Genomic DNA, 27,993 nt, shown 5'->3' with positions numbered 1-27,993 from the left:
GATCGTACACGTAGCTCTGCATTCATTTATTATAACACACCGGGTAATACAGAAGAGTTTTAGAAGCCGAATTTAGATGCAACTATAGTTTTGGCCAGCACAGATACAAAAAAAGACCAACTAGCATTAGTACTCTAAACAGGACTGTAACGCTCCACATGACAACAACTGAACAGCTTCCACATGATGTCAGTAAACAATGCTTGAGGTTTGAAAACGTTAAAACAATCTAAAAATAACATGGGAGTAAAATATCGTTTTTTATTTAAATTAGAGACTAAGCAGTAAAAAAAGCCAAGTATCAGTAACATCAGAAAATAAGAGGCCAAAAAAAAAGACCTTAAAAGAGCTTAGTGGGGTTTTATTTGCTCATCTTCTTTTTCCTTTCTTTTGTAGAGAGGGGCAAATAAATAAGAACAAAATAAACTTGCAGAGTAATAATATTGGTATATGATTTTAAATTCTGTTTCGAATCACAATTTCAAAATCGTTACATCCCCATTTTAAAATGCATGCACTACTAAAGGAAGAGTTGAACATTTTGGGAAATGTGCATTTCGTGTTTCATCAATACCATTTTAAATCACTAACAAAATTAAGCCGGTGAAGGGCCTTAACACATCATTCATTTAGTGGCCAACAGAGGGCAGCAACTCCAGTTTCACAACTGTATAAGAATAAGAACTATATTTATCCCGAGGGAAACTCTTTTGTCATGTACATGCTCAAAGTAATTTTCAACTGTAGAGAGCATGCTAGACAGGCTGCCATCTGAGACGGCGCCGTATAGATGTCTAAAGGAAATGGCTCTACGCTCTTTTAATCTGTGAGTTTACAGATTAAACACGTGGCCTCGATCGCTAGTTCCACATATTAACTTTGGGTCCAGTTTGTAAGTGGTGACCTCATTAACAAACCAGAGGCTGCTTTACTTTGTAATTGACAAGTTGCTAACCTATGATTGTGCAATATCATTGGTTTTTTAGTCAGACCCACCCCTCATTCATCATGCACAGTTTCAAATCATAAAAATGGCAAAAACAGAAAAACCCCTCGGCTCAAGCCTTCATTAACACAAAGGTTGACGCTGAGGTGGTGATGTCCATCTTTTAGTTACAGTCTGATGGCAAGAAAGCATTGAAGCAAATACATTTTTAAAACAGATTCCCCAAAATGTTGAACTACTTCTTTACGAAAAAAGGTTTGTCATTTCAGAAGACGCCCAAAGCCATCTATTCATCCATCCATGGAGATGTAGCAGAATAATGCTTAACACAATGTGTTCTGTGTTTTGAGCTTTTGTTGAAGTAAATTGCTTATTTATTGGGCTTCATCTGTCTTCCATTACAGCTTTTGAGTCAAGGAAGAAAATCAGTTTCAGACAAGTCAATAAATCAGTGCAAAGTGGATGATTCATGGAAAATGCTGGCAGCTCAAACTCTCACCAAAATCACATTACATCATTAGTAATCCTCACGTCTCAACCTTAGATGGCATTAAATCTATCAAATCACCCGTAGGGAAAGCAATTAAATCATTTGCCATCTAGAAGCAATTAGCTTTGTCATGAGCAGATCCACTGACATTTTGAGCTGGACAACACAGACATTAGCATGTCAACGATACCAGTGACTCAATAAGTTTCTGGTGTCCCAGATTAAGAGCTGAAACAATTTGCCAACTGCGCTTTTCTTTGTCTTTGCCTCCAGATTTTGGATGAAATAATCTATAATGGAAACTAGTGTTGGATATTTCTTACCATTTTCTCACATTAAACGCAAGCAAAAAGCAATAAATAAATGTTAGCTGCAGCTTTAAAGGTGCAGACACACTGAATGACCAACTGTAATTAAAGAATGTGACTGAAATCTAAAAGAGGAAAAAAACAAAACATGAAACCAAAAACAATACAGAGGAAAAGTGCGTTTGACTCAAAGAAGGTGTATAAAACTGATGAAGCCAAAAATCTCTGTAGTGTCTGTATTTATTGTGCAATTCAAGGTGTGTCAACACAAACACTGATCCAGATTCACTAAAGCATGAAGGAAGAGCGATGCCAAGTGTGCACAATGAGCGAAGATGAAGAGGAGAGCCGAATGCTTCAGGTTAGATTTAATCAATCGTGCTCATGCATTGAATTACTTTAGACAAAGTATTCCTGGGTGATTCTGCAAAATAACAGACAACAGTGAGTGCATTTGGGGCTTGTATTTTTAGTCACTGCTGCAATTATTCTTGAAGGTACAGCGCTGCCAGGGTCAGGTTAGTACATAAAGGAGGACTTTCCTGCCCAGAAACTAAGAACAGATCAGTAAGGATGCAGGAATGAATGGATCAGTCCTGCAGTTAAAGGGCGAGTGCCTGAAATTTGCAGTAAAGATGGTTGATTGCTTGCTCATTACTCTTTTTAAAGGCTGCAAATAAATGTCCAAAGCATCCCCAAATAGAAAGCAATAGTGGTGCAATTAAATCAAGAGATTGCCCTGCAATCTAGTCTTAGTGAATCTGGAGCTGAGTTCATAGATCAAGTAACTTTCAGGGTTTCTGCAGTTCTGAATGTAAGAGGTACAATAAAAGAAGAAAAATGGCAACAGACCCGTCTGACACGGTGCATAGACTGAAATGCATAATATACACACAGCTTTGACAATCTGAACCGTGGCTTACAGAGCAAATGGCATTTCTAGAAACTATCGGCCTGGGCTACATGAAGCTGTCGGCTTTGGTCTACCGAATAATCTGACTGCAACACAAAAAAGAAAACAAAACAAAAAAACCCCCGCAATATATATATAAAAAAAATAAGTAAATCTAACAGAAAGTTATTTCTAGTTAAAAGACTATGGCATCTGTAATTGTCCATTTCAGTCGGCAGATTATTATTGGGGGGGTACTTTTTATTTTTTCCCCGCTGAGGGTGGCACATGATGTCATAAGGGCTCGTGTTCATTTACAGTTTGCATGTCTGCAAGCTCAGCAATTGTCCCATGTTTGTCGTTTGAGGTGAGTTCCAGTGCTGTACAAGAAGAGGCATGCAGCCGTACAAGTTGCATGCGCGCCGGGGTGGAAGCGTCAAGTCCACTCCTGATCGAAGCTCAAAGATTAGGCTCAGACATTTATTGTTAAAGCAATGAAATGTAACAGTGTCCTGATTGAAAACTTTTTACATGGTGAAGCATCTGTTAGACTTCCTGCCGCCTCTGAAGGTTATTTTAATTTTTTATTTATTTATTTATTTTTTACACAACCATCGATGGGACTAGTTTGAGACATTAGAGGACGACAATGCAACATTTAACTAAATGCAATTGTTCACGAAGAAGAAGAAATGTGTAGTTCTTGTCTTGCCACTGATATGAACACACAAAGAGTGGCAATGAATTTACCACCAACGTGTATGGGTTTCTTCAGAGGGCAACTCCTAGGCAGGTTAACGAGGGAAAACAGAAAATAGGTGCTCCTACTGGTGACCAATGGAGTCCAACATGATGGGAGGCGGTTAAGATTGTGACAGGAAAAAAAAAGGTAGTAAGTTCCAGTCCCGGTTTGGATAGCAGGTAAACAATCAAAGCCACCTCTACGTGACTTTTTTTTTTTTTCTCGGCCCTCATGTCCCCATTTTTGCAATTTTGCTGGCCAGTGTCAGACCTTTACTGGTTAGAATGGAATGGCCAGAAGAGATGGACTTTAAGCCTAGCCCTGGATAACTGGACTGCTATCAAGGTAACATCCAGCCCAGGCTGGACATGTGTGAAGGTGGAAGAAGAGAGGAGACTTGTTAGAGGATGGCTTGTGGTCTTAATAGCTGGCCTGAAATTATCCTCCATGACGCTCGTAGCATCTAGTAGGTTAATCTGCGTGAATACTTCTCCGTATTTTAAGTTCCATGAAGGGAGCCGGGAGCATTTCAGTGCCCACCTGGCAGGGTTTGTTTGGTGGCTCGGGTAGGTCTGGGTGGATCAGGCCTGAACTGTGGGTTGGCTGGTGACAGCGGGCTGGTTTCTCTCTGGGTCGCTGGCAGCAGTCAGATGTGGCTGGGTCATAAGAGGGGAGCAGAAGGCTGAAGGGGGAAAAAGAGGAAGTCAAAATCAGATTAAAAATAGTTATATCAGGTTAATTACAACTTTAATCATACTTCAAGAAGCTTCTGTCTTTTATTCCAGTCTTGGCAACTGTATATCCAACCTTAGCACATACTGATGCAGAGACAAGTAAGTGAAATTCCAACTATGAGGTTGCTTAGAATGAGCTTTTCATATTTTATTTTATTTTTTCCACTGTGTATGTAGGACACATACAAACACCTTATCTAACAACGTAAACCTAACCACACTCTGGCTATGCAAATAATGCACTGCTATTATTTGCATAGCCAATAACAGCAGTGCATAGCTTCCACCTAATCCAAAAGTGTTATCCTAACTCTAGACATTCAATTTAAATTAATTTATAGTATTGGTATCCTTGTTGTTACAGACATTTGATTCAATACTTGTGTTGGTGTGTCTGCACTGCTCTGCCAACACATGTGAAACTGAGATGTTTATGTTGGAATTGGAGCCAATAAATATTTTACTGAGGGGAAAAAAAAAAAAAAAAGACTTCAAAAGCAAGAGAAAACTAGTATCCATCTACATTAGCAGGTCTACAGCCCACACAGTAGATTTAACACTGTACTGTAGATCAAGGAATTAAAAGTTAATATTTAATGACTGAGAATAGCCACATCAAAATGACCGTGAGAAATGAACAAAATAAGCTGTTTGTCTGCCCAACCACTAATTAAGTTACACAGACCACTTTCTCAGTATGTTCAAACCAACTGTTTATATTCCAAGTTTCACTTTTAAAATCATCATCCGTTGTATCTTACCTTCCTGCTTTTGCTAGTTGAGGCTTATCCACACCATCACTTTCCTGTAGAAGACAAAGGCACACTTTCAAAATTAAGCCAAACATTGACATACGGAGCATGAAATAAATAAGGTATAACTCTTCTGCCCTATTGTAAGGCCTCGTCTTATTCTAAGATAAAGCAAACCTCTTATTTTACCTGTAGGTTTTAGGGGAACTTACCTTTAAAAACTTTCTTATCGTACAACAGACCTGGAAATTACGTCAAGAATATCCAAATTATCTATATAACTAGTTTTATGTTTTAAACAGCAAGCTATAAATTAGCCAAAGGGAACAAAGCTACTACAAGAGGGCAAAAGGGTCATCAGTTTGTTTTCCCCCATCTTACAAATGTAATGCTGTGCAAAGTTAACGTCCACATTTCAGTGAATGTGATATAACACTCCACATCCCATCTGAATAACTTAATTTGGACCTCTCTTTTCACAGGACAAATGCTAAAAATATCCCATAATCGTATCATCTGACAACAAGCAGAAATAATGAGCACACAACAATGTTGTACAAAGTGCCACCAACACGACATCACCATGCTCACGTTATGACAGCACCTAATGTGACACGGGTAAGGAATAAGAGACATGCAGGTACAAGACGACTAGAACAACACAGTGACTGATGCAGTGAATGTGCATGACGATGGTAAGTGGACAGCAGGAGCAGTTTTTTCTTTTAAACGGATGAGTGAGTAAGCAGAAGCTGCGTGCTGCCAGCGGACATGCAACATGGAGCGTGAAGATGGGTGAGGATGGGCCAAGACGGCTTTGTTTACGTGACAACATGGATGGATGACAACGTGACACATAAAAAAAAAATAAAACAAAATAAAAAATTTTAAAAAGCAGTAGACGTGGCTCTTACAAGTCATTTTAAATCTGGTACGCTCTCCCCAGGTCTATCTTCCACTACTGGGTTGACTGAAGTTGGCGACTGGGGCTCAGGTGGCGGCATTGGCATAGGCAGGGGGATGGGCATGCTCTTTCCTTCTGGGGTTTCTGGACCCAGATTAGATGTAGGCTGGCCTATGATTACTGTGTTACCTGTTGGATTGGAGCATGAAAACACGAATCCTGAAGCATAAGAGCATGTTTAATCCACTGATGATGCAACAGAGACCTTAGAGCTGACTTTGATTTTTGTATTTATTTATTAAAGTTAGTGTTTAAACTCTAGAAAGCAAGAAGTAAAATATTTTTTTTAAAGAAAAGCTCAATTTAAAAGCAATAAATAAAGAAATAAACACCTCAGCATGTTACAGTTTATGCATTCGTTATGCTTTGAAGCTTTATCACACGTTCAGATTTTAACACAGTCGACCAAAGACACAGGTCATTCTGTAAAATGTGTACACAGAAAAGTCCCCGCTTCAGCAGGCCTGCTGAAAGAAAAGGGCTACATCATGAAGAAACAGTTTAACAGTTTTAATGAAACGAGCCAGAGCCGCAGGAGAGGCGTTTGTAGTGTGCTCTACAGCCACATCCAACAGAAATATTTGTAGAATTTACAGCATTTCTTTTTAAACAGATCTACAAATGGGCATTGCCACGTCACTTAATGTGATTAAATGCCTTTTTCCCTTCTTTTCTGAGGTCTTGATTATACTTTCTGCATCTGTGAGCCTGCTTGGGTCAGTGTGGATGTCTGTATGTTGGCCAATTTCTTGTGACCCCGCAGGACTTTAAATTACAATGCACCAACTGTGTACGTGCCCCAGATGGCAAATTTCAAGCAGACTTCAAAGAAATATACCAGCAATGACTACCCGAGTGTCTCCAGCTGGCTGGAGTCTAATCAAAGCTTGAGCTGTCAGCACTATTGGTCTCTGCACACTGTTTACTTCAGGTCTTACTCCATTTATTAACACTTCTGAATAGTTTCTGAAAAGCACATGTCACAGATTTCTTCAAGAGTGATCACAACTAAACTGGAGGGGGATGAAAAATAAAACAAACTAGACTCATCAGCAGATTAATCTGCAGAAAATAACTTGACAATTTTTTCATGTTTGTCATAATGATTCTGTGTAGAATAAATTTGTACAAGCACTGATTCCACTTTCCACATCACACGCACACAGCCTCAGGCTCACATTTACTGGATGACTTTATCAAAGTGGTTGACATTTAATAAGTGGTGGCTACAGTCTTTTGCCTCTATGACGGAAGTAAAAAAAAAATTTAAAAAATGACTTTGTTTTGTCTATTGGATGCACAAATACCAATTCAGACTTGATCACAAATGAAAAATTACAATTTAGCGCAAATCTGATTAGAAAATAAATGAAAGTCATTTATCATTTTGTTCAGCTTGAGCCGAAATGATGGAAAGAGAGATTGTAGCCAACAAATAATCACACCAGAGGAAGTAAAAGCCCACCAGCGCACACTCGTTTGTCTTGCGTGGTCTGCTTTTGGCAGCGGCTGACAGCGTCAGTTGGTTGTCACCCGTCAGCCCTCAATAACTTTGCCCATTCCCTTTGTGGCTGCCTCCTGAGGCATGCTAGTTTTCTAAATACTGCCCCCCTAACTACGCCCACAGGCCTCACACAGTGGAGGCTGTGGCCTGTGGGGGTTTGGCTGGTGAGTGGTTGTCCTTGTGAAAAAGACTTCATAGTCTAATCCACTGACCCTGCGACGTCAACCAAATCCATCATTTTTTAATGATCTTATTTGGGTTTCAACTGAACTATAATTAAACACTTGCAAGATGTTTCCAAAGGTACCAGTAACAGTGTTAAATAACCTTGGATTATGATTTTTCTTACCTCCGTCCTGATCTGCTTTGATCTGGGCCTCCAGGTCTTCGGGGTTGACGTACTGGTAGTTTTCATCGTCATCTGGAGGTTTGCACTTCCCGCAGCAGAAACAGCAGCAGCAGCAACAGCAGCAGCAAGTGAATAATGTACAGCACAGCACCAGACCCTACAGGGATTAACATGCAAACAGATTTTTAGCCATATGACACAGAGGATCTAAAAGAACTTTAATCTTAATCTCCAACAAATTATTGACAGCAAACAGTGAGGATTTCATCCAATCCTTTATAAACAGATTACAGATGTCATTTTGCACAGTCAGTGCTTCTGTCACCATATTCAAGACTCATGAATGTGTAACAATCATAATTCATCTAAGACAATCACATAAAGAAAGAAAGGAAAAAAAAACCCTCCCCAAAAATGTTTAATTTGTAATTTCCCTAAATGGATTTTAGAGGCACAGAACATCTTTTGAGCGCAGGGACTGTAAAACCACATTACGAGCCTCACAAAGCCAGCATTCACTGCAGTTATGTTCGCACTCACTGTACTGTTATCCATCCCTAAACACTGACTATGAGGCACAGATGGAAAAGGTGCATTTCTGCAGACGCAGAGGGTGACAGCTCACACCAGCAAGAAAACACCAGATCACGTTTCATATTGTACTCACGCTACAAAGATTGATCTAGCCTACTATGATCTGTAGCCATGATTAGAAAAAAGAAAAAAGAAAGAAAAAAAAAAGTGCCACCAATCAGGAATCAGCCTGGTAAAGCACGGGCTGCTGGGAAATTAGTCAAGCGTGAAACTCCTTTATAAACCTGATCACTTTGCTCTAAAAAAATACCTATTAGCTCAGTTAACGGTTACAGATTATTATAAAAGCAAAAATAATCCTGTTTAACACAAACAGCAGATCAGTTTATTCTACCAGACTTCTAATACACAGACCTTGAACTGCATTAACAATATGTTGCTGTTACAATATGCACCACTAAGTACACATTAACTTATATTTTTGAAGTACACTGCACATTACCAAATAAAGGCATAAACCATTTTGTCCCAAAATGGTCAAATATATTTAGTAAATCCAGCTGAGCCACTTTCACACACGGCTGGGTTGTTGGGACAATGCTGGGAGAATCAGGTCTGCACATTTCACAGGAAGTAGCCAACTACAGATGTGTGCTGCCTTAGAAGAGCACGTATAAGTCAGGACATACATTTCTTTACTCTCACATAGGCTTAATTGGACATTGAGCCTATGTGCACCAGTGGGCTGTCAGGTTAAGGACCTTTGTATTCTGAGACAAAGCTCTTTAGGATAATTTCGAGAATGTTTGAAAACAGTTTAGAAGTCAGAGATAGCACACAAAAACACAAACACACCAACCTTAAACCACCATTTGGACATGAGAAAGTAGTACTTGACGCTCTCCTCTCCAAACTGTTCGGACACATAAAGGCCCATGGAGCCATATTCGTCGTAAATCTTCCTCTTGTTCTCATCATTTAAAATTGAGTTCGCATTGTTGATCTCCTTAAACTTCTCCGCTGCCTCTGGGTTGTCTGGGTTCTTGTCCGGGTGGTACTTCAGTGCTAGTTTTCTGTCAGGAGAGAAAGGAAAAGATCAACAAAATTATTGATCGTCTGCTCCAAATGTGCCAGAAAGAATCTGCTGCAAGTGTGAGTGAGGAAGAAATATCACATGGTTCCCTCACAGGCTCAAGCCCAGGATGTCATGGTTTAAAATTACATACACATAAAATTACAACCATATTATTTTCCACCACTTTCAACTCTAATGACCGGCTTAATCTTTTTCACATTATATTGCAGACTGTATACTGTACTCCTATCTAAAACTGATGAAAATAGCCTGACCATGGAACTAATCATAATATCCAATAGTTGTAGCCGTAACTATAACGTTAAATACCTTAGTGAAAATTATAAACGATTGTAAACTGTTATAAACTGCAAAGAAGGTGGAATGTCAACATGTCAGCTTGGGTTCTGGAAACTTTCAAACTGTTAAAAAAATAAATAAATAAAAACTCTATAATGTCACAAGTCTATCCCACACATGAAACTACATTAAAGTAAACAAGCAGCAGTATTATTTGTTTGTTCCATGAAAGTAAAATTAAAGCTTTAACTGTGATTTTGAGGCAGCTAATCAATTTGCACTTTCCCTATTTATTTCCTGAATTATAAGAATCTGAAGTGTCTGAAGAATCTTAAGTAAATGCATTACAGATATTATTTGAAATGCTTTCATGTCAGTCGTCTGCACTTTTACAGACAGAATTAACAGACAACTTGTAAAGAAATATTTCTGAACAGCACTTTAGTTATCTGGCAGCTTATGAGTAAACACTATCAGGGACACAAATAACACATTTGAACAGAGTAGTAGCACAGAATCCACCTGCTGTTCAAACCTTCTGTTTGCAGACAAAGAAACTTGGGAGCTGTAATTTGTGAGTCATGCAAAGTAGGGCTGCCACGATTAGTCGACTAGTCACGATTACGTCAACTATCAAAATCGTCGATGACCAATTTAATAGTCAACGCGTCGTTTGAAGCTTTGTAAGATCCCAAAAGACGCAGGAATAAGTAGTAGGATTTAAGAGTGTAATAACGGACTGAAACAGAAGATGGCAGCACTGCATGTACAAGGATGCCAACCGTTAAACCCTGAAGAAGAAACTGTGTCCCAGAATTTATAGTGCGGCCCTGCTTAGTTTCCAACAATGGCGGCAGCTAGTTAGTTTTAATTTTACTCTTATTATTCTTTCTGGGTCACAAAATAAACGTTTAACACATTTTCAGGCGAGAATGTAGCTGTGTAAACCTCAAATATCTGCTCAGTTTATCAAGACATCTCATATTTTCAAAAGCGCTTCGACGTTTTCAGAGACATCTGTTACCCACCAGCTCGATACCTAGCCCGGGTTCAAGGCTCACTAGAGCCCGTGAGAACACCGGACTCCCGGCAAATCGTTGTCAAACCCACCGCCGTCTTTCGCTGCTCAGGTTAAACGTATATGAGTCACTTAGATAACTTAAAATGTTATTGTTTGGCTTTTTTTAGTATTTTATTTGTTCCTGAGTAAATCAGTTTGGCTGAGATTCAAGTTATAGTTTTTACACAGCTGAATAAACGTCAAGCATACAACTGGTCATCAGAAGTGTGAGATGCTCCAGAATATACTCCGGTGTCCTGTTATATTTTAAATATCAAGGAGTTTATTAAACTTCACAGAAACAATCTGCAAATTTCATTAAAAATTAAAAAATCATCTTGTCTTCATTTTTAGTTAGCACATACGCAAAACACTTAAAGCTGTAAGCTAATGATAGTTATATAAGAGCAGATGCATGCTGGTGCAATAAGCTGTAGGTTTTACGTCTAATGGATGCATGACCTGATTAGTCGACTAATCGCAAAAATAATCGGTGACTAGTCGATAGAGCAGGGCGATATGGCCAAAAATATTTATCACGATATATATTTGAAAATTTGCGATAACGATATAACCGACGAGACAAAATACAACTCCACAACATTACTAGCGCAAAATACAACCTTCCATTTATTTTCACTTAAACAAGAAGCTGGTTTTTATGTACATTAAAGCTTTATAAAAATGTAACAGTGCAAATGCAAATTCCTTGCTGAAAGTTTAACCAAAAGGCATTTCCAGTAGAAATGGGCCTGACATATCCTGAGCATAACCATGTATAATATCCACTGAAGTTAAAAAGAGGTGCTTTGCAACATTAAACTGCAGTGTGCATTACGCATTTTTCGGACCATAAGGTGCACGGGATTATAAGGCACATTAAGCGAAACAAAGCAGTCAGATAAATCAAACTTTATTAAACTCATTCTTCTTGCTTCCTCCACTTCTGTACCATTGATTCATTAATGTTGAATTCTCTGGCAGCTGCTCTATTCCCATGTTGTTGCAGTATATTAATGACTAACCTCGTATTGTGGATGGATTATCTCAGTTGTTCTCCTGACTGAAGTTTGGTCCGTTTACAGTATCCTGCCATGCGATTGCATTTGTCTCTAACCATGAAGAACCTTCACGTTAACTTTTATAAGTGGAAAAGTGTTAGTGTTCGTCCTCCAGCTTCACTGTTTATGTTAGGCTAACATAGCTGTGTCGCTAGCGATCACGTAGCACATCATTATATACCAACTAGCCCAACTTCAGTAACTTTACAAACGTCACTGCTGTTTAGTTTCCTGTCTTCATTTATGTTGGACGTGATAGCAGAGCTGTACGTTTGAATTTTTCCAGAAATCTCTGTCAGAACATGCAATATCATGCTTAGGTAACTAGCGAAACTAGCGAGCTAACTTCCGCTAGCTTCCTGCTAACTTCTAACTCCGTTAAATGTAATAAATTCTGTTTTCATGGATGCCTGGAAGTTAAACTTCATAATTACACCTGGTAAAGCAGCAATGCTGATTGTTTTATTAAAGATGAAAGAATTTAGACAGTTTTTAACTCTCAGTGATGCTGCAGTGTTCGTTTGACCTGAAGCATACGGAGTTTAGGACCCAGATTACTCCCAGATTTAAGAGCATCTTAGTCCGACAAATACGACAATAACGACGGCCGCTTGCATGTTCTGCAAAAAAATGTGCTTTGTCGTGTATCAGACGGACAAACACCAAACCAGTTCCACATCACTGAAGTTGCACCATTTTTACAAACCAATTCTGGTTCATCTGTTTCACTCAACAATCGGCCATGTGCGTATGAAAACAAAGGCACTGCGCATGCGCGTTTTACTCATATTCTATCGCGATATTTCATTTTCCTATCGTTGCCTAACATTATACCGGTATTACCGTGAACGGTATAATATGGCCCAGCCCTACTAGTCGACTATCAAAATAATCGTTTGTGGCAGCCCTAATGCAAAGCCACTCTAACGGTCCAAAATTAAGAATATGGGCAAAACAACAAAAAGAACTTTAATAAAGAGAAGTAACTAAAGTCCAGCTTACCTGTACGCTTTCTTGATTTCCTCTGCAGACGCTCCTTTCTCCAGACCTAGCACCTTGTACACACTCTCCCCAGAGGTGGACATCTTCCTTTGGGGGCGGGAGGAGTTTGGTTCAGCCATGGCTCACCTCTGTAATTAAAAGAGATCAAACTTATTAGGAGGCGCTGATACATGAAAAGCTCAGAATTCAAATGATTTATTTAAAGAATCTAAATACTCAGGCCAGTGTTAATTACCAAAGTAGTGCAGAAGGTGAGGTTCACCAAGGCAGAGGAGGTGTAAATAAAGAAGAAGTAAAGAAAAAGATACTGTTTTTCACTTTTCACTACAATAGGGAGACATAAATCAGCTGTTTAATATACCAAAGAAAATAAGGACACACCAGACAAAATAAATAGTGCTACAAAAAAAACAAAAAACAAAACATAATCATAACACCCTCGGTTTGACTTACTTCCTGGTTCCTTGTCTGCCTCTCTACTGTTGTTCAGCATACCTCAAGTTTACGTCTGACCTTTATTGTTTCGGTTCACTACAGTGCTTACTTCAAATGCAATTTTCTCCAACAGTGAACAAATAACAGCTTTAAAAACCCAATGTAGACTAAAAAGACAAACTGACGTGGTTGGCCAAGCTCTGGTGAACATACTGGAACATCTACCAGCTAAAGAGCCACATATTTACTTAAAGACTAAGTAAAATAGGGAATATAGTGTATGCTTTCTAATAACAAGCAACGGTGACTGCACAAGTTGCAGATGTACAGTTGCATGTTACACAGGATCTGTGTAGCATTAGATTGTCTCAGTTGCTTTCGATTGACCAGTTCTCCCATTTCTCAGCCTGTCCTCATGTCTTCTAGTTTCAATAAGCTAAGATCACAATAGTAAAAAGCTCAGTGCTGCATTTCACATGCCAACGTGGCACATCACGATGGCCGTCTCCAAAAACACCCTTCATTAACCACCAATGATGACGTTGCTGTAACACTGCTAGATTTGAAAATAACTTTCTGCAACAAGCTTCACAAATCAGCTTAAACTTGACAGTAATTAGTTCTATTGCACCTTCTGGGCAAATCCTGTCTTTTTAAGACAGCTTTTGTTGTGCACATCTTCGAGGCAAATGCAGTTATTTTTGTCCTCTCCGCCTCCTTCAGTGAAAATGCAGAGAAATGTTTAGAGAAAAGGGTATAACATGATACTAGCAACCCTGAGTATGCAAGCCACTGAGAAGAGAGTAGGAGAAGCCTCCTTTATGGAGGCAATGAATCACACAAGTATTTAGAAGCAGAGAGTTAGTGTTTCACAATTACTCCATACAAAATGGATTTCTGATGAACTACGATTACTGTACGCGTACACAAATACACTCACATTGAGTCATACTGAGCCACACGAATAATGCCACCCAGGTCATTGACTAAAGAAGATTACATTTTGCTGATCTCACAGATTACCCGTCCAAGTCCATGTCAGACAGGGCCAACGTTCTGGTCAGAGGCCAGCAAGACAACTGCACAGATATGTGCAACAAACCAATCGACTGTCATAAGCGTTTAACTGTAACCCTTGTAATTCTACATCCTGAATCCAAGGAATCCTTGACAGTAAATAATTAACACAAAAATGAAACACAACTAAGAGATGTATTCACACAGGATTAATTTTTCCATCTGGCACACTTTGCCTTTGGGATTTTTATTCTACTCATTACAGACGAAGCAGATTTGCAAAAGGATTAAATTTAGATGAATATGTAACAGTTACTAATTAGAGAGATCACAGCTAACACTACAGATTTGTGAATGGGGCTTTTGTTATGTCATCTAACCATTACAACGTTCTGTGCCATTAATATATGAACTCAGATATTAACTTTATCAATATTGTACCATTCTGAGTAATGTCTGTAAGAATTAACTAGTTCCCCTCATTTAATTGTGCAAACTGAAACATGTTTTTGAAGTGATTATAATTAAGCGGGATCTACTATGCTTATTTCTTGCTCCATATCTTATTTTTGTTTTAGTCCTGGACTAGAGTAGCTTTGCATTAGGGCTGGGCCATATTATACCGTTCACGGTAATACCGGTATAATGTTAGGCAACGATAGGAAAATTAATTATCGCGATAGAATATGAGTAAAACGCGCATGCGCAGTGCCTTTGTTTTCATACGCACATGGCCGATTGTTGAGTGAAACAGATGAACCAGAATTGGTTTGTAAAAACGGTGCAACTTCAGTGATGTGGAACTGGTTTGGTGTTTGTCCGTCTGATACACGACAAAGCACATTTTTTTGCAGAACATGCAAGCGGCCGTCGTTATTGTCGTATTTGTCGGACTAAGATGCTCTTAAATCTGGGAGTAATCTGGGTCCTAAACTTCGTCTTTTTCAGGTCAAACAAACACTGCAGCATCACTGGGAGTTAAAACTGTCTAAATTCTTTCATCTTTAATGAAACGATCAGCATTGCTGCTTTACCAGGTGTAACTATGAAGTTTAACTTCCAGGCATCCATGAAAACAAAATTTACTACATTTAACGGAGTTAGAAGTTAGCAGGAAGCTAGCGGAAGTTAGCTCGCTAGTTTCGCTAGTTACCTAAGCATGATATTGCATGTTCTGACAGAGATTTCTGGAAAAATTCAAACGTACAGCTCTGCTATCACGTCCAACATAAATGAAGACAGGAAACTAAACAGCAGTGACGTTTGTAAAGTTACTGAAGTTGGGCTAGCTGGTATATAATGATGTGCTACGTGATCGCTAGCGACACAGCTATGTTAGCATAACATAAACAGTGAAGCTGGAGGACGAACACTAACACTTTTCCACTTATAAAAGTTAACGTTAAAGTTCCTGATAGTTAGAGACAAATGCAATCGCATGGTAGGATGCTGTAAATGGACCAAACTTCAGTCAGGAGAACAACTGAGATAATCCATCCACAATACAAGGTTAGTCATTAATATACTGCAACAACATGGAAATAGAGCAGAATTCATTCATTAATGAATCAATGGTACAGAAGTGGAGGAAGCAAGAAGAAAGAGTTTAATAAAGTTTGATTTATCTGACTGCTTTGTTTCGCTTAATGTGCCTTATAATCCCATGTACCTTATGGTCCGAAAAATACGTACTGCACACTGCAGTTTAATGTTGCAAAGCACCTCTTTTTAACTTCAGTGGATATTATACATGGTTATGCTCAGGATATGTCAGGCCCATTTCTACTGGAAATGCCTTTTGGTTAAACTTTCAGCAAGGAATTTGCATTTGCACTGTTAATTTTTTATAAAGCTTTAATGTACATAAAAACCAGCTTCTTGTTTAAGTGAAAATAAATGGAAGGATGTCTTTTTGCGCTAGTAATGTTGTGGAGTTGTATTTTGTCTCGCATCAATTATATCGTCAGTTATATCGTTATCGCAAATTTTCAAATACCGTAATTGTCGGGCTATAAGCCGCTACTTTTTGCACCAGCTTTGAACCCTGCGGCTTTTAGTCAGGTGTGGCTTTTCTATGGATTTTCCATGATTTTTGTGATATCGTAAGACGATTTGTTTTGTTTGTTCCGGTGTTGTACGGCACTACGTTGCCTGGCGGAAGGGCATGTCATCAGACACACAGTATCGGGTTCAAGAGTGGTATGTTGGTCACATGTCCATCCGCCAGGCAACATAGTGCCGTACAAGTAGTGCGAAAAACAAACTTCAAAGTAGCGCTACACGTTCAGCGGGAGTCGTGGATGATGTGCGGCGATAAACGTGCGAAAAGCAAGTTATGCCCAACTCAACCGGTGGAATCTGACAGCGTGGAAAAGTGTGAAAACATCCATGATCACCAACGGATTTCGAAGGGCTGGACTGCTGCATGATGGAGAGGAGGACACCGCCACGGCCCTTCTGAGGGTGTTCGACTCTGACACTGACAACAAAGGAAAGAAGCTGAGAGTGGATGACGTAGCCATCCTGAGCCTGTTCGTATCCGACACTGGAGAAGAGGACTTTGGTGGTTTTAGTGCGCAGGAAGATGGTGGTGAATGACTGACTTTTCTTCTTGTTAAAGCCGTGTCACTGCATCTGAGCCTAAATGATAGTCCAATCTATTTTTCTGGTGTGCCCTAGGTTATTGTTATGTACTACATTTGTTACTCATTTATGAAGCACAGTACATGTTTCCTACTTGTAATTACCGCTACTTGTACATATACCTAAAAAGTTATGCAAATATGTACCCATAACTTGTTTTTCAAAATATTAATAAAAGGGGTGTGTCTCCAAACAGCCATCTCTTTCCTGACAATTCGCTTTGTGCATATTCTCTTACATATGATAAGTCAATATTGAAACACCTGCGGCTTTTAGTCAGGTGCGGCTAATGTATGTACAAAACAGGATTTTCCCCTGATTTTAGCTTGTGCGGCTAATATTCAGGTGCGCTTTGTAGTCCGGGAAATACGGTATATATCGTGATAAATATTTTTGGCCATATCGCCCTGCTCTACTTTGCATGAATCAAAGATTAAAGTTATCCTTATTTATGTTATACTGGGCTTTGGTCCAGCCCCTTAATTCACTGGTCTGAAAAACAAAACAAAGCTAATGAAATGGTCAGACATAACAGAGCTGCATATCAGATAAGCAAACATTGACTCTCTGCCTTTAACATATACAGGAACCCTGGAATATATTCACACGTTGAACCTGAACTGCACTTAAACCTCATTTTGTGCCATTTAATGGCAAGAAAATGTTTAACTGCAAGAAAAACATCTTGTGTTTCTGTGGGTGTCCTTCAAAGAAAAGCCTTTTCTTCTTTTATCAAATCTACAGTTTAATGTTAATTTTGCATTTAACAAGAGGGAAAAAGATCAAATTCAATTCAAACTCTAGCTCAAAACCAGTGAGCGAAAACAACTTTGTTGATATTGCGTTCTCATCCAGATAGTTAAGAGCGCCCTGATGTGAGAACAAAATAATTGGCTTCACACTGCTCATGTGGATTTGCAATTTTAACAGATGGCACTTAAAGGTAGCATATTTTATTCACTTGGTTCCCGATTCAGTCAGATCAACAGATTTAGGTCACTTTAGAGTTTATATAAACACAGAGCAGACAAAACATATTTCTGAGTATTTTTGGAAAAATTGCAGCTCATGAATGTGAAACTCAAGTTCTCTCAGCTCAGTGGATTCACAGCTGGCGGATTTAGGAAATTACCTTGCTCTGGTAGGAGTGTCTCTGCAGGATAACACTGATAACACATTCAATTAAAGAAAATAAAATAAAATAAAATAAATGGCATTTATATTTCACTGTATAAAATAAATCTGTACAGAAGGATACATCTTAGAATGAACTCCTGAGTCGATAAGCAGAAGTGTCATAATGAGCACACGTGACAACCACCGTATTGTCTGCCAGACTGTACCGCTGGAGGACTCTCACATATTGCATAACAAAGTATGTTTATCACCCTTTTATTACAAAGCATTTGTTAATTCTTCTTACAGTCTGACTTTCCATTTACAAGTAAGCGTTTGTGTTCTTTCCCACTTTCTGTATATCCACCACTTTGGACCTCCATCAGTTTGCCTACTGCACCAACAGGTCAACAGAGGACACCATCACCACAGCGATCCACGTTGCCATGACTCATCTGAACAATCCCAGCACTTATGTCTGAATGATGCTCAGTGGCTTTGTACCTGTGCTAAGCACAATGACAACAGTGCATCTAATCTAAAGAAAAATCTATTTGAATAATAATAATAATAATAATAATAATAATAATAATAATAATAATATCCAAAATATTATACAGATCTATTGATAGCTGCAGCAATAACATAATAACTGGGTTGTGCTAAAAATGCACACTGGAGACTGGAAAAAAAGACAAAATCCAGTAAGGCTTTTGACTGAAATAAACCCTCCGAATAAGAGTTCAAAAAGGACAATTTTTCCTCTGTGATGGAAGCTCTGCAGGCCCAGATGGCGTTACTGCTGAAGCCAAGAGAGCTGATGTAAATACATCTCGAAACATGGTGCACAAAACAAGGGGCAGGCATGCAGGCAGGGGGGGCAGCATTTACACAGACAAGCCTTCAATATTCCTAAAATAATCCTTTATGATCACCAAACCGCTCTGAGGAAATGTACTACGCTTTGATCAAACTGCAACTCGCAGCGAAGCAATCGATCGAGACCCACTCAGCCAGGTCTATTAGGTTAATTAGCCAACTGCAGTCTTTGTGGTGCAGACTTTAGAAATCCGCCCAGCATGTATGCAAATGGAGCTCGCCAATATGAAACGACAATATGAAAATGAACCAACAGGAGTACAAAAGCTGGAAACACAGGAAAGAGAAAGGAGTCACTGCCAAGCATTAGACAATGAGCCTTTTAAAGGGAAGATATTTATCAAAGTTTAACCACCATTTGTTTGAGGCTTTTTGCTGAGACAGTGTCAGATCAGAGGGAGAGAAAGTAAGTGAATGGGTTTTACACAGGTCTAGCTGACAAAATGAGACACTTTCAGCCAAAAACACAAGGTTTGTGGTAGAGATGAGCCTGAACAGTCAACTAGACAATCAAACCTTGCTGCTTGATGTTTGTTTTTTGCCAGAAATGCTAGATGATGAATCTACTCGTGTAAAATAATATTAACCTACAACACCACCTTCCACTAATCAGGGCTGCAGAGCCTCTATCTTTTTGAGACGGGAAGATTCAAATAGATGTAAATAAGCAAGATAGGTTGACAGCCCTGTGAAGCAGCAGAATTCCAACTAGAGCTGGGCAATATGAGGAAAATCTAATATCGCAATTTTTTTAGGCTATATCGCAATACACAATATTTATATCATGATATGTTTAAATAACCTCTATAAACAAATGTTATTTTCAACTATATAGTGCCTAGAATTGCGCTGGTATACACATTCAAATCGACCATTCAATATTTATTTTTCTACTTTGAACACAAAAAATCTGAATGAATTGAAATGTTTTATTTTAACCATCAGTTGCACACAGAGGTTTTTCACAAACGGCTATACTGTGACAGTAAGCCTCTTTCTGTGGTCAACACTAGGCCTTTAACAAATGAGTACATCCAGCAAATAAGCAATAAAACAACTGAGATTAAAAAGATGCTCTTTTGTACTTGTAACATATAAAAATTGTAAGACAAAAGCTGCGATTAATGATGCATGGGAGAAAAAAAAAAAAAACCCTCGGTGAATTACATGCAGACATACTAAATGGTTACGATAAAGCCACTTTAACCATCGTAACCACAGCCCGGCACAATATACAAAGTCAGTCACAGACTAACCACTGAATCACAGAAAAAGAGGTGTTTTAAGGTTATGATTTTGACATTTAGGGCTCTGCATGGACAAGCACCAACATACATCAGCGATCTTTTACATCCTTACATCCCCAGCAGGTCCCTGAGGTCATGTGATCAGGGCTTGCTGGTTGTCCAGCACATGAGGTTGAAAACAAAAGGTGACAGAGCTTTCGTAACTGTGGCCACAGACTTTTGAACGCTCTCCCATTGAACGCTTTGAAAAACAGCTAAAAACTGATCTTCTTAAACTTGCTTTTGGTTGATTTTTGTTTTTATGTTTTAGCTTCTGTGAAGCACTTTGTGATTTTATTCTTGAAAGGTGCTACCGTATTTTCACGACCATAAGGCGCACTTAAAAGTCTTAGATTTTCTTCAAAAAGTGCGGCGCGCCCTATAGCGCGGTGCGCCCTATGTGTTGTAAGGAGGACGTAGTAGAGAACACCATGAGAACGTTAAAGGGTGAAGTGTGGGCGTTGATCGTATATACCGGGACAATCGCACATACCTGTATAAAAGAACAGGTATGTGCATTATGCAGGACATCGTTGTTTTAACAACCCTGAAAATGGCAAAGAGACACGCTTACGAAGCACAGTTTAAACTGAAGGCCATCAGCTACGCGGAGGAACATGGAAATCGAGCAGCGGCGAGAGAATTTAAGATTAACGAATCGATGGTTCGCAAATGGAGGAAGCTGGAAAACAAGCTCCGGCAGGTCAAGAAAACGCAGCTGAGTTTCCGCGGACATAAGGCGAGGTGGCTCGAGTTGGAGGAAAGACTCGAGCGGTGGATCATCGAGCAAAGCGCGAGCGGGAGAAGCGTTTCGACGGTCACCATTCGGCTAAAAGCAGTTTCACTTTCACTTTTTAGTAAACGGTGCCATTTTTCCATCCGGACCAGGACTACGGTAGCGCAGCAACTTCCAGCGGATTATAAGGAAAAGCTGGCCATCTTCCGCTCCTACTGCAGCAAACACATCGGCGACAAAAACATCCAGCCCAGCCACATCACAAACATGGACGAGGTCCCGCTCACTTTTGACATCCCGGTGAGTCACACTGTGGAGAAGAAGGGGACCAGCACGGTAGCGATACGCACAACGGGGTATGAAAAGTCTTCTTTTACTGTTGTGCTTGGCTGCCATGCTAATGGACAGAAACTGCCGCCTATGGTGATTTTTTTAAGCGAAAGACTTTGCCTAAAGAGAAGTTTCCAGCAGTAATCATCATTAAGGCAAATGAAAAGGGCTGGATGGATGAGGAAATGATGAAAGACTGGCTGAGGGAGGTGTATGTAAGGAGACCAGGTGGTTTTTTCCACGCATCACCATCGCTGTTGATCTGTGACTATGCGTGCCCATCTCACAGCCGATGTGAAAAAACTTGTGAAGCAAATGAACTGTGAGCTTGCTGTCATTCCGGGAGGCCTGACAAAGGAACTCCAACCGCTGGACATCGGTGTGAACCGCCCGTTCAAAGTAAGGCTGCGAGCGGCCTGGGAGCGATGGATGACCGGTGGAGACCACAGTTTCACTAAGAGTGGAAGGCAGCGCCGGGCGAGTTACGCCACAATTTGCCAATGGATTGTAGATGCTTGGGCTAACATGTCTGCTGGCACTGTTGTTCGAGCTTTCGCAAAAGCCGGCATCATTTCCGAGGAGCCGCACGGCACGGAAAGTGACTCTGACGGTGAAGACAGTGAACCTGGCATGTTTGATGGAGATTTAGCGCAGCTGTTCAATTCGGACACAGAGGATGAGGACTTCGATGGGTTTGATTGATGATAAAAATGTGAGTACCAAACTTTGTTTTGCTCCTGCTTTATTTTTAAATAGGCACACTTGTATGCTTGTGTGTTGTTGATGATGACGATTACCGGCAATAGAAATGTGAGTAAGGTACCGAATTCAGGTTTGCTCCCGCTTTATTTTTAAATACGCATACGGTACTTGTATGCGCCCTATGGTCCAGTGCGCCTTATGTGTGTGTTAAATACAGTAAGGGCACACATAACTGAGACTGCGCCTTTTAGCACAGTGCGCCTTATGGTCGTGAAAATACGGTATATAAATAAAATTTTACGTTACTTTTTTCAACTGTAGATTAACCATTGAATGTTAGAGAATTTTAATTTCGTGCACTTATTCTACAGCTTAAAATTAAAAAATTTTTTAAATATCCTGCTTGTTACGGGATAATGTGTGGAAAGCTTCCAGTACTTTTTCCTGCAATTTTACATTCATTTCTTGGACTATAAGCCCAAGAAGACCTGCTACAACAGCTTTTCCTCGTATTGGGAAAAAACTGAGATGAATTATTCTTCTTAAGATGCCATAGGCAGTGTAACTAAGAGAGGATTCAGGGTCACCTGATCCAGCCCTAACAATACGCTTTATCAAAAAGGAAAGTTTTAAGCTTAGTCATAAAAGTAGAGAGGGTGTCTGTCTCCTGAATACGAACTGGGAGCTCTCGCCACACAAACTGAAGGCTCTGCCAAAAGGCAGTTAATAAAATATACATTTATAATAATACTGACAAATGTACCAGCGCCTAAAACAGCAACTTAAAGAGACAGAAGCAGGCTATGAAAAAATCCATATTTAACAGTACTTATCACCACTGATATAACTGATAATTGACATAATTCAATTTTAAGGGTACTTACAAGCACATTTCTACTGGTGATATTTTTGAGCACAGATCCATATGTAGGAGTACTTAAATGATCATTTTCTGAACGTTATTATTAGTAAAGAACAAAGGCATCTGACTTCTGCTTTGCTCCAGCTGAACTAAGCTTTTCTATTCCTTAAGAATGGAGTGTTTGTCAAAAACCACAAGTGAAGAGAATCATGTGAGAACTGCAAGCAAAAACTCCCTAAAAAGTCCTCGATCAGTGAGGACAGCAGCTCTTCAGACAGTCTGCAACACTGCTGGGTTTAAAATAGACGTCTTTGTTGTTGAAAATAACTGTGGCTTTTAAAGGTGTGTAACATGATAACTATGTAATCGAAGCAGTCGCCCTGCCACACAGTTTAACGGATCTCTGACACACTGCTGGAAATTCAGTGTAACAGAGAGTTCATTATTACACAATACTGAATATAAACAGTTACACTCCTGGTATGCAGTACTGCAGCTGCTCTTAAAAGGTGCATACTTTTATATGCAGTATGTCTACAACTGGGGCCTACTGCATCTTATTATATTGCAACTTGAACTTTGACCATCTTGTTGTGGGAAGCTGATGGAGAAGATTGTGGCCCCAAAAGCAAGCTAAATGCTTCACCCTAAAGTCTGTAACAAATTTGAAAACTTTTCTTTTTCTTTTCAAATTTGCAGAGCCTTTCATTTTGATTCAACTGACAAATCAGCTAGATTCAAAAGAGCTACTGCCCTTAAGTGTGTTTAAGGTCATTGTAAAGGACCTTAATCATGTCTGATCGCTTCTGCCCCTGTTTTTCCCAAGTCAAACTCTCTCAACCAACCAGCTGAGCAACTGACAGACAACACCACTGTTACTTTGTATACTTAAGGAAACAATCTTTGGCTTTTTCATTCTTCAACCTCAGCTAACGGGTTTAGTCAGTAGCTTCAGGTTATTCTGAAATAAAATCAAGTTAATTTTGTCAATTATGTCCATTATTAGAGTTTGAAAAGAGGAACATACAGGATATGCACACTGTGCAACAACATCTCAATCACACGTCACTAGCCCTTGATGAGTGAGATTTTTAGGTTTCTGAGTGAAGGACAGGGTGGAGAAGAGAAGGGAAATATGATAATTGACCTTTTAAATGATTATAGATTTGAAAGGGGGAAAAAAATCTGACAGTGGCATTGAGTCTTAAAATAACTGTTGTTTGTCATTATTTTCAAGTTTTTGGGTGTTCACTACTTGACCTACAGAAACAACAACAACAACAACAACTAAAGCTGCCTTAAAACAACTGAGCCAGTCCTCTCCTTTAAGATCAGGGTCATATGATGGCTATTAAAGTAGATAAAATATGTCAAATTAAATTAAGTGATATATAGTAAACCTTCAAGGCCTCAGGATATTTGCTTGGTTGGTAATCCAGCCTCAAACATCAACTGCTGCTACAAACGAGCAGCTGTCTTTATGTATGGTCGAATGCATCCAAGCTTCTACTATGGGGAAAAAAGAACAGCTGTACAGCTCACAGAAACAGGACAACAGCCAGCACTACCATGAGTGTTACTGTGCACCTCAGAGTATTTAACATCAATGCATGAGATACTGTTTAAGTTAGCAGCTCAATCATTGAGATTATTGTTAATTTATGAATCCATCTAATGGTACTTCTGCTATGTATGACTAGAGCTGGGCGATATGAGATTTTTTCATATCACGATATGTTTTTTTCATTTCAGGCGATAACGATATCTATCACGATATAAGCCAAATAACTATATTTGTAAGATTTAAATGTGCCGTTGCTCACAAGTAAAATGTGAAATAATCAGCAGCTTGTTTTTAAATATTTATTTCCCATAATAAGTTCAACAGGGTAGATGTACTTAAGGAACATGAGACTTTTTCAGATAAATAAAGGCAAATATTGCAAACTACACAAAAGGCAGCCGCTAAAGCGTTTAAGTTTGAAAATAGAACAAATGAAACAGACTAAATTGTCAATTCCACTTAGAAACAAAGTATTAATTCTAAAAATAAATCTTAGTTTGTTTTACAGAAGAACAGTCAAAACTGACTAACTTTTGTCAATATCAAATAAACTGAGAACTAAAAGGAAATTCTCAATCTCTCCTTGTTGTATAGCTTAGCTTTTCAAACAGTTTTAACAGTTACTTTAGTCTGACAAAAGCCGAATGACGAATTAGCGCTTCCAGTCAGAGACTGAGGCTACGTCCACACGTACACGGGTATTTTTGAAAACGGAGATTTTCCGTTTTCGTTTTAAAAAATAATCCTGTCCGCACATAAAGGGAGAAATGAAGGAAAACGCTGCTATGAACATGCCAAAGCAGCAGGTGGCGCTAGATTCCTAACCGTGCAGAAATGTTGGCCAATCAGAAGTCTAGAAGCCTCGGTGGGAAAAAGTAAACAAAGCTGCGGCATAGAAGCAGAACCGAGTCGTATGTGTGGACAGACAGTAACTGTGTGTATGTGTAAGCATTTAAACACTGCAGAGAGTAGAATTAACAGTAACAGTATTGTAGAAATTCATTTCACCGAAACAATAACGTGGCGCACAGTGTGACGCATGCACCAGTTTATTGTATTTCCAGACTTGCTTTCGGCACAATTTACAGTGCACGCTACTCTGTTTTTTGTCAGACTTGAAATAGCCGAAATACCTTCAAACTACGGAACTTCTATGGCTCTTCCGTTCGACAATCTCTCCGGCGTTGGAACCATCATCTGTTTTCTCTTCGGTCACGCTCGGTTGATTTTTCTAGTCGGCACACTCATTTCCTCCATTATGCGCTGGCTCCATTACCCGCTGGCTGCTTCCCAAACAAACACACGTGCGGCTTGGCACTTGTGCTGTACGTAACAAGTGACGCGACGTGACACTGCGGCTGTGATTGGTTCGGCTCTGCGCTACTTTATTTGGATTGGCTGACCTTTTTTTTTTTTTTTTAAGAGGACAAGAGCGGCGAGGTCTATCGCGATAGCTTAATTTCTCTATCGAGTAAAAGTTATATCGCGATACATATCGTTATCGTTCTATCGCCCAGCTCTATGTATGACAAAAGAAATTTTCTTCTCATTCATATGTCAAAACTCAGTCATCTTGCTGTTGTCATCAAAATACAAACTCAAATCTTCTTAGTCTAAAGAGAATAAGTAGAGGTCTAATCCAGGGCCTTGACTTACATATTTAAACAAACCTGTAGAGGTTAAGGGCAGGAAGAATACAGCCTTCTAATCAAATATAGAGAATATTTATATTACAAAGAGAAATATAATAAGAAAGATTAGGATCTTAATACTGTGGATGCTTAATCAGTATCCACACTAATAAATAAGACAAGAGCTAAGCCTCGTCCAATAGTTAGTTTACAACATTGGAGAAAACCAGATAACCCTCACATTTGAGGTGATGAAGCAAGACAGGGAATAATATCAGTATTCCCTTAGTGAGAGATTATGTAAGGTGTTCCTGTGATGTTGAATGCAGGGCACAACAATCTATATGTACACAACGTAGATCTTAAACGAGTGGGACCTATTCTAGGTCTTTAAATTACTTTAACTGCACAGACAATCAAATATCTAACGGAAACCTAAAATTATTTCCCCATTCTTGCCTGTATCTGTGTACTTCCCAATATTTATAGATGAATACAACATTATTCTTTTTTTCAATTCTGATAAAATGCCAAAAAATAAATGCATGTAGATGATCGGTTTCTTTTGTTGTTGTTCTTACTTTACACGATTACACATAACAGACACACGTGGGCAGGGATTTAACCCAGATCTTCAATTTACTCAGTCTTACCAAGCTTATTCTATTTTACAGCAACAGAGAAAACCAGAAAATCCTCACATTTCAGAAGGTCAAACCTGAAATGATCAAACCGTCTCACAGGTAGGCTGTGAAGCAGGGTCTTCTCGAGAGAGTAAGTGCAGAGGAAAATGGTATTTTATCCTAATTGGGTCATTAGATCAATTCTGAATCTAAACAACCTGAATTTTGTCGGATTCTGATTTTTCATGTATGTGTAGAGTCAAAATAACCTAAATACTATTACACCACCATAATTTAAAACCACAGCAGGCAGCCCCCTGAGAGAAATGGGTTTTGTGGCATGTTAGGATAAAGATGAGGGTGTAATGAAGGAAGGAGTGGTGCGTGGTTGTCGTCTGTTTGTCCTTGTGCAGCGCTAATCCCTTTTGCTAATCTCCCAGCACATGGGGAACTACTTTCTATTTTACACCCCGCCATTCATAAATCCGTGATACCTTGTTTTATTTGGTTTATTCTGCCATTAATTTTGTCTCCATCTTTCTTAATCAACTAAAAATAAACCTGTCGTCCTCCTCACTGTGGCGATGACAAATAGTTAGCCTTGCTTCTATGGAGATCATTCTACCACTAAATTCATTTAATTTATGGAAAATAATTTCATTAATAAAGGCACCAAAAATATGCATTAATCAACCATAAAGCTGGCAATGTGCATTGGACATGGAGATAGACCAGCCTCCATCTATAGTACATTTAAATGGTAAAATCAAATTTAAAATTAGGAGAATTTTCACTAGACTTTTCATTTTGATTGCACTTTTTTTTTAGTAAAAAAAAAACAAACAAACAGGGTTTATTTCGACTGCAGAGCAAATTCTCAAATTTTCAATCAGTCGGCATCGAAATATATCTCGCTGCCGACTAAACTAACTCGTTATAGATGAGCTTCATGGTGGGGTTAACAGACTAGGGCGAACCTTAAATTGACAGATTTTTGAATGGGGTTTGGTGTACGTGACCGTGACACCTACCCACGGTTAGCTAACCTCACGCTAGCTAATTTAGTGCCCCCAAACGCCTTACCTTGTGCAAACTGAACTCTGTATATCTCGCTGTACGGTTAGCTGGATCATAGAGGCATCTGAGTTAGGCTCTTAACTCCCAATTAACGGTCGGAATCACGGTGCCGTTTGCCCGCTAGCAGCCCACTGTAGCCGGCGGGTTTCTGCTGCTTCGTGTATGGCTCCTCCTTCCAGGAAATGAAGGAAGAAGTTGCTCAGTTTTGCCAGAGCCGATGTAGGAGAGACGCTCCACATCCCGTAGCACAAGAAATGGGTACACTCAGCCGCCGAAGCACCAGGGGGCGACAATCAGATACTTAGTAGTGAAGCACCAAACTGTGATTCTAAACAAGCTTCCCATTTTAGATTCGTTTCCAGAAGCAAAGCATTTATAA

The 27,993-nt window shown here is 39.4% G+C and overlaps 1 protein-coding gene across 3 annotated transcripts; it reads right to left on the bottom strand.

Annotated features, from left to right (window-relative positions):
- Positions 1–2: 2 nt before the first annotated feature.
- dnajc5ga (DnaJ (Hsp40) homolog, subfamily C, member 5 gamma a) lies at positions 3–27,902 on the bottom strand. Of its 3 annotated transcripts, none has more exons than XM_026142372.1 (7): positions 27,621–27,901; positions 12,714–12,841; positions 9,075–9,288; positions 7,682–7,838; positions 5,779–5,957; positions 4,874–4,917; positions 3–4,060 (listed from the first exon to the last, which is right to left on the bottom strand). In XM_026142372.1, the coding sequence occupies exons 2-5, from the start codon at positions 12,830–12,832 to the stop codon at positions 5,782–5,784; spliced, it is 666 nt and encodes a 221-aa protein (XP_025998157.1). In that variant the 5' UTR covers positions 12,833–12,841; positions 27,621–27,901; the 3' UTR covers positions 3–4,060; positions 4,874–4,917; positions 5,779–5,781. The 3 variants fall into 3 exon arrangements, with proteins under 3 accessions (XP_025998157.1, XP_025998158.1, XP_025998159.1); XM_026142373.1 differs by lacking the exon at positions 27,621–27,901 and adding an exon at positions 12,949–14,034; XM_026142374.1 differs by lacking the exon at positions 5,779–5,957 and having other exon boundaries at positions 27,621–27,902.
- Positions 27,903–27,993: the final 91 nt, after the last annotated feature.

The sequence above is a fragment of the Astatotilapia calliptera genome, chromosome 15 (assembly GCF_900246225.1).
Source record: "Astatotilapia calliptera chromosome 15, fAstCal1.2, whole genome shotgun sequence".
Lineage (NCBI taxonomy): Eukaryota > Metazoa > Chordata > Actinopteri > Cichliformes > Cichlidae > Astatotilapia > Astatotilapia calliptera.
Note: the sequence above shows the minus strand (reverse complement) of the source record. Positions and strands in the feature narration are given on the sequence as shown.

Bases quoted from the DNA above. Each gene is read 5' to 3' on its own strand.
- dnajc5ga (XM_026142372.1), bottom strand. From the start codon at position 12,832: ATGGCTGAACCAAACTCCTCCCGCCCCCAAAGGAAGATGTCCACCTCT. The intron at 9,289-12,713 runs GTAAGCTGGACT...CTCTCCTGACAG, and splicing joins GAAATCAAGAAAGCGTACAG to AAAACTAGCACTGAAGTACC. The intron at 5,958-7,681 runs GTAAGAAAAATC...CCAATCCAACAG, and splicing joins CAAAGCAGATCAGGACGGAG to GTAACACAGTAATCATAGGC.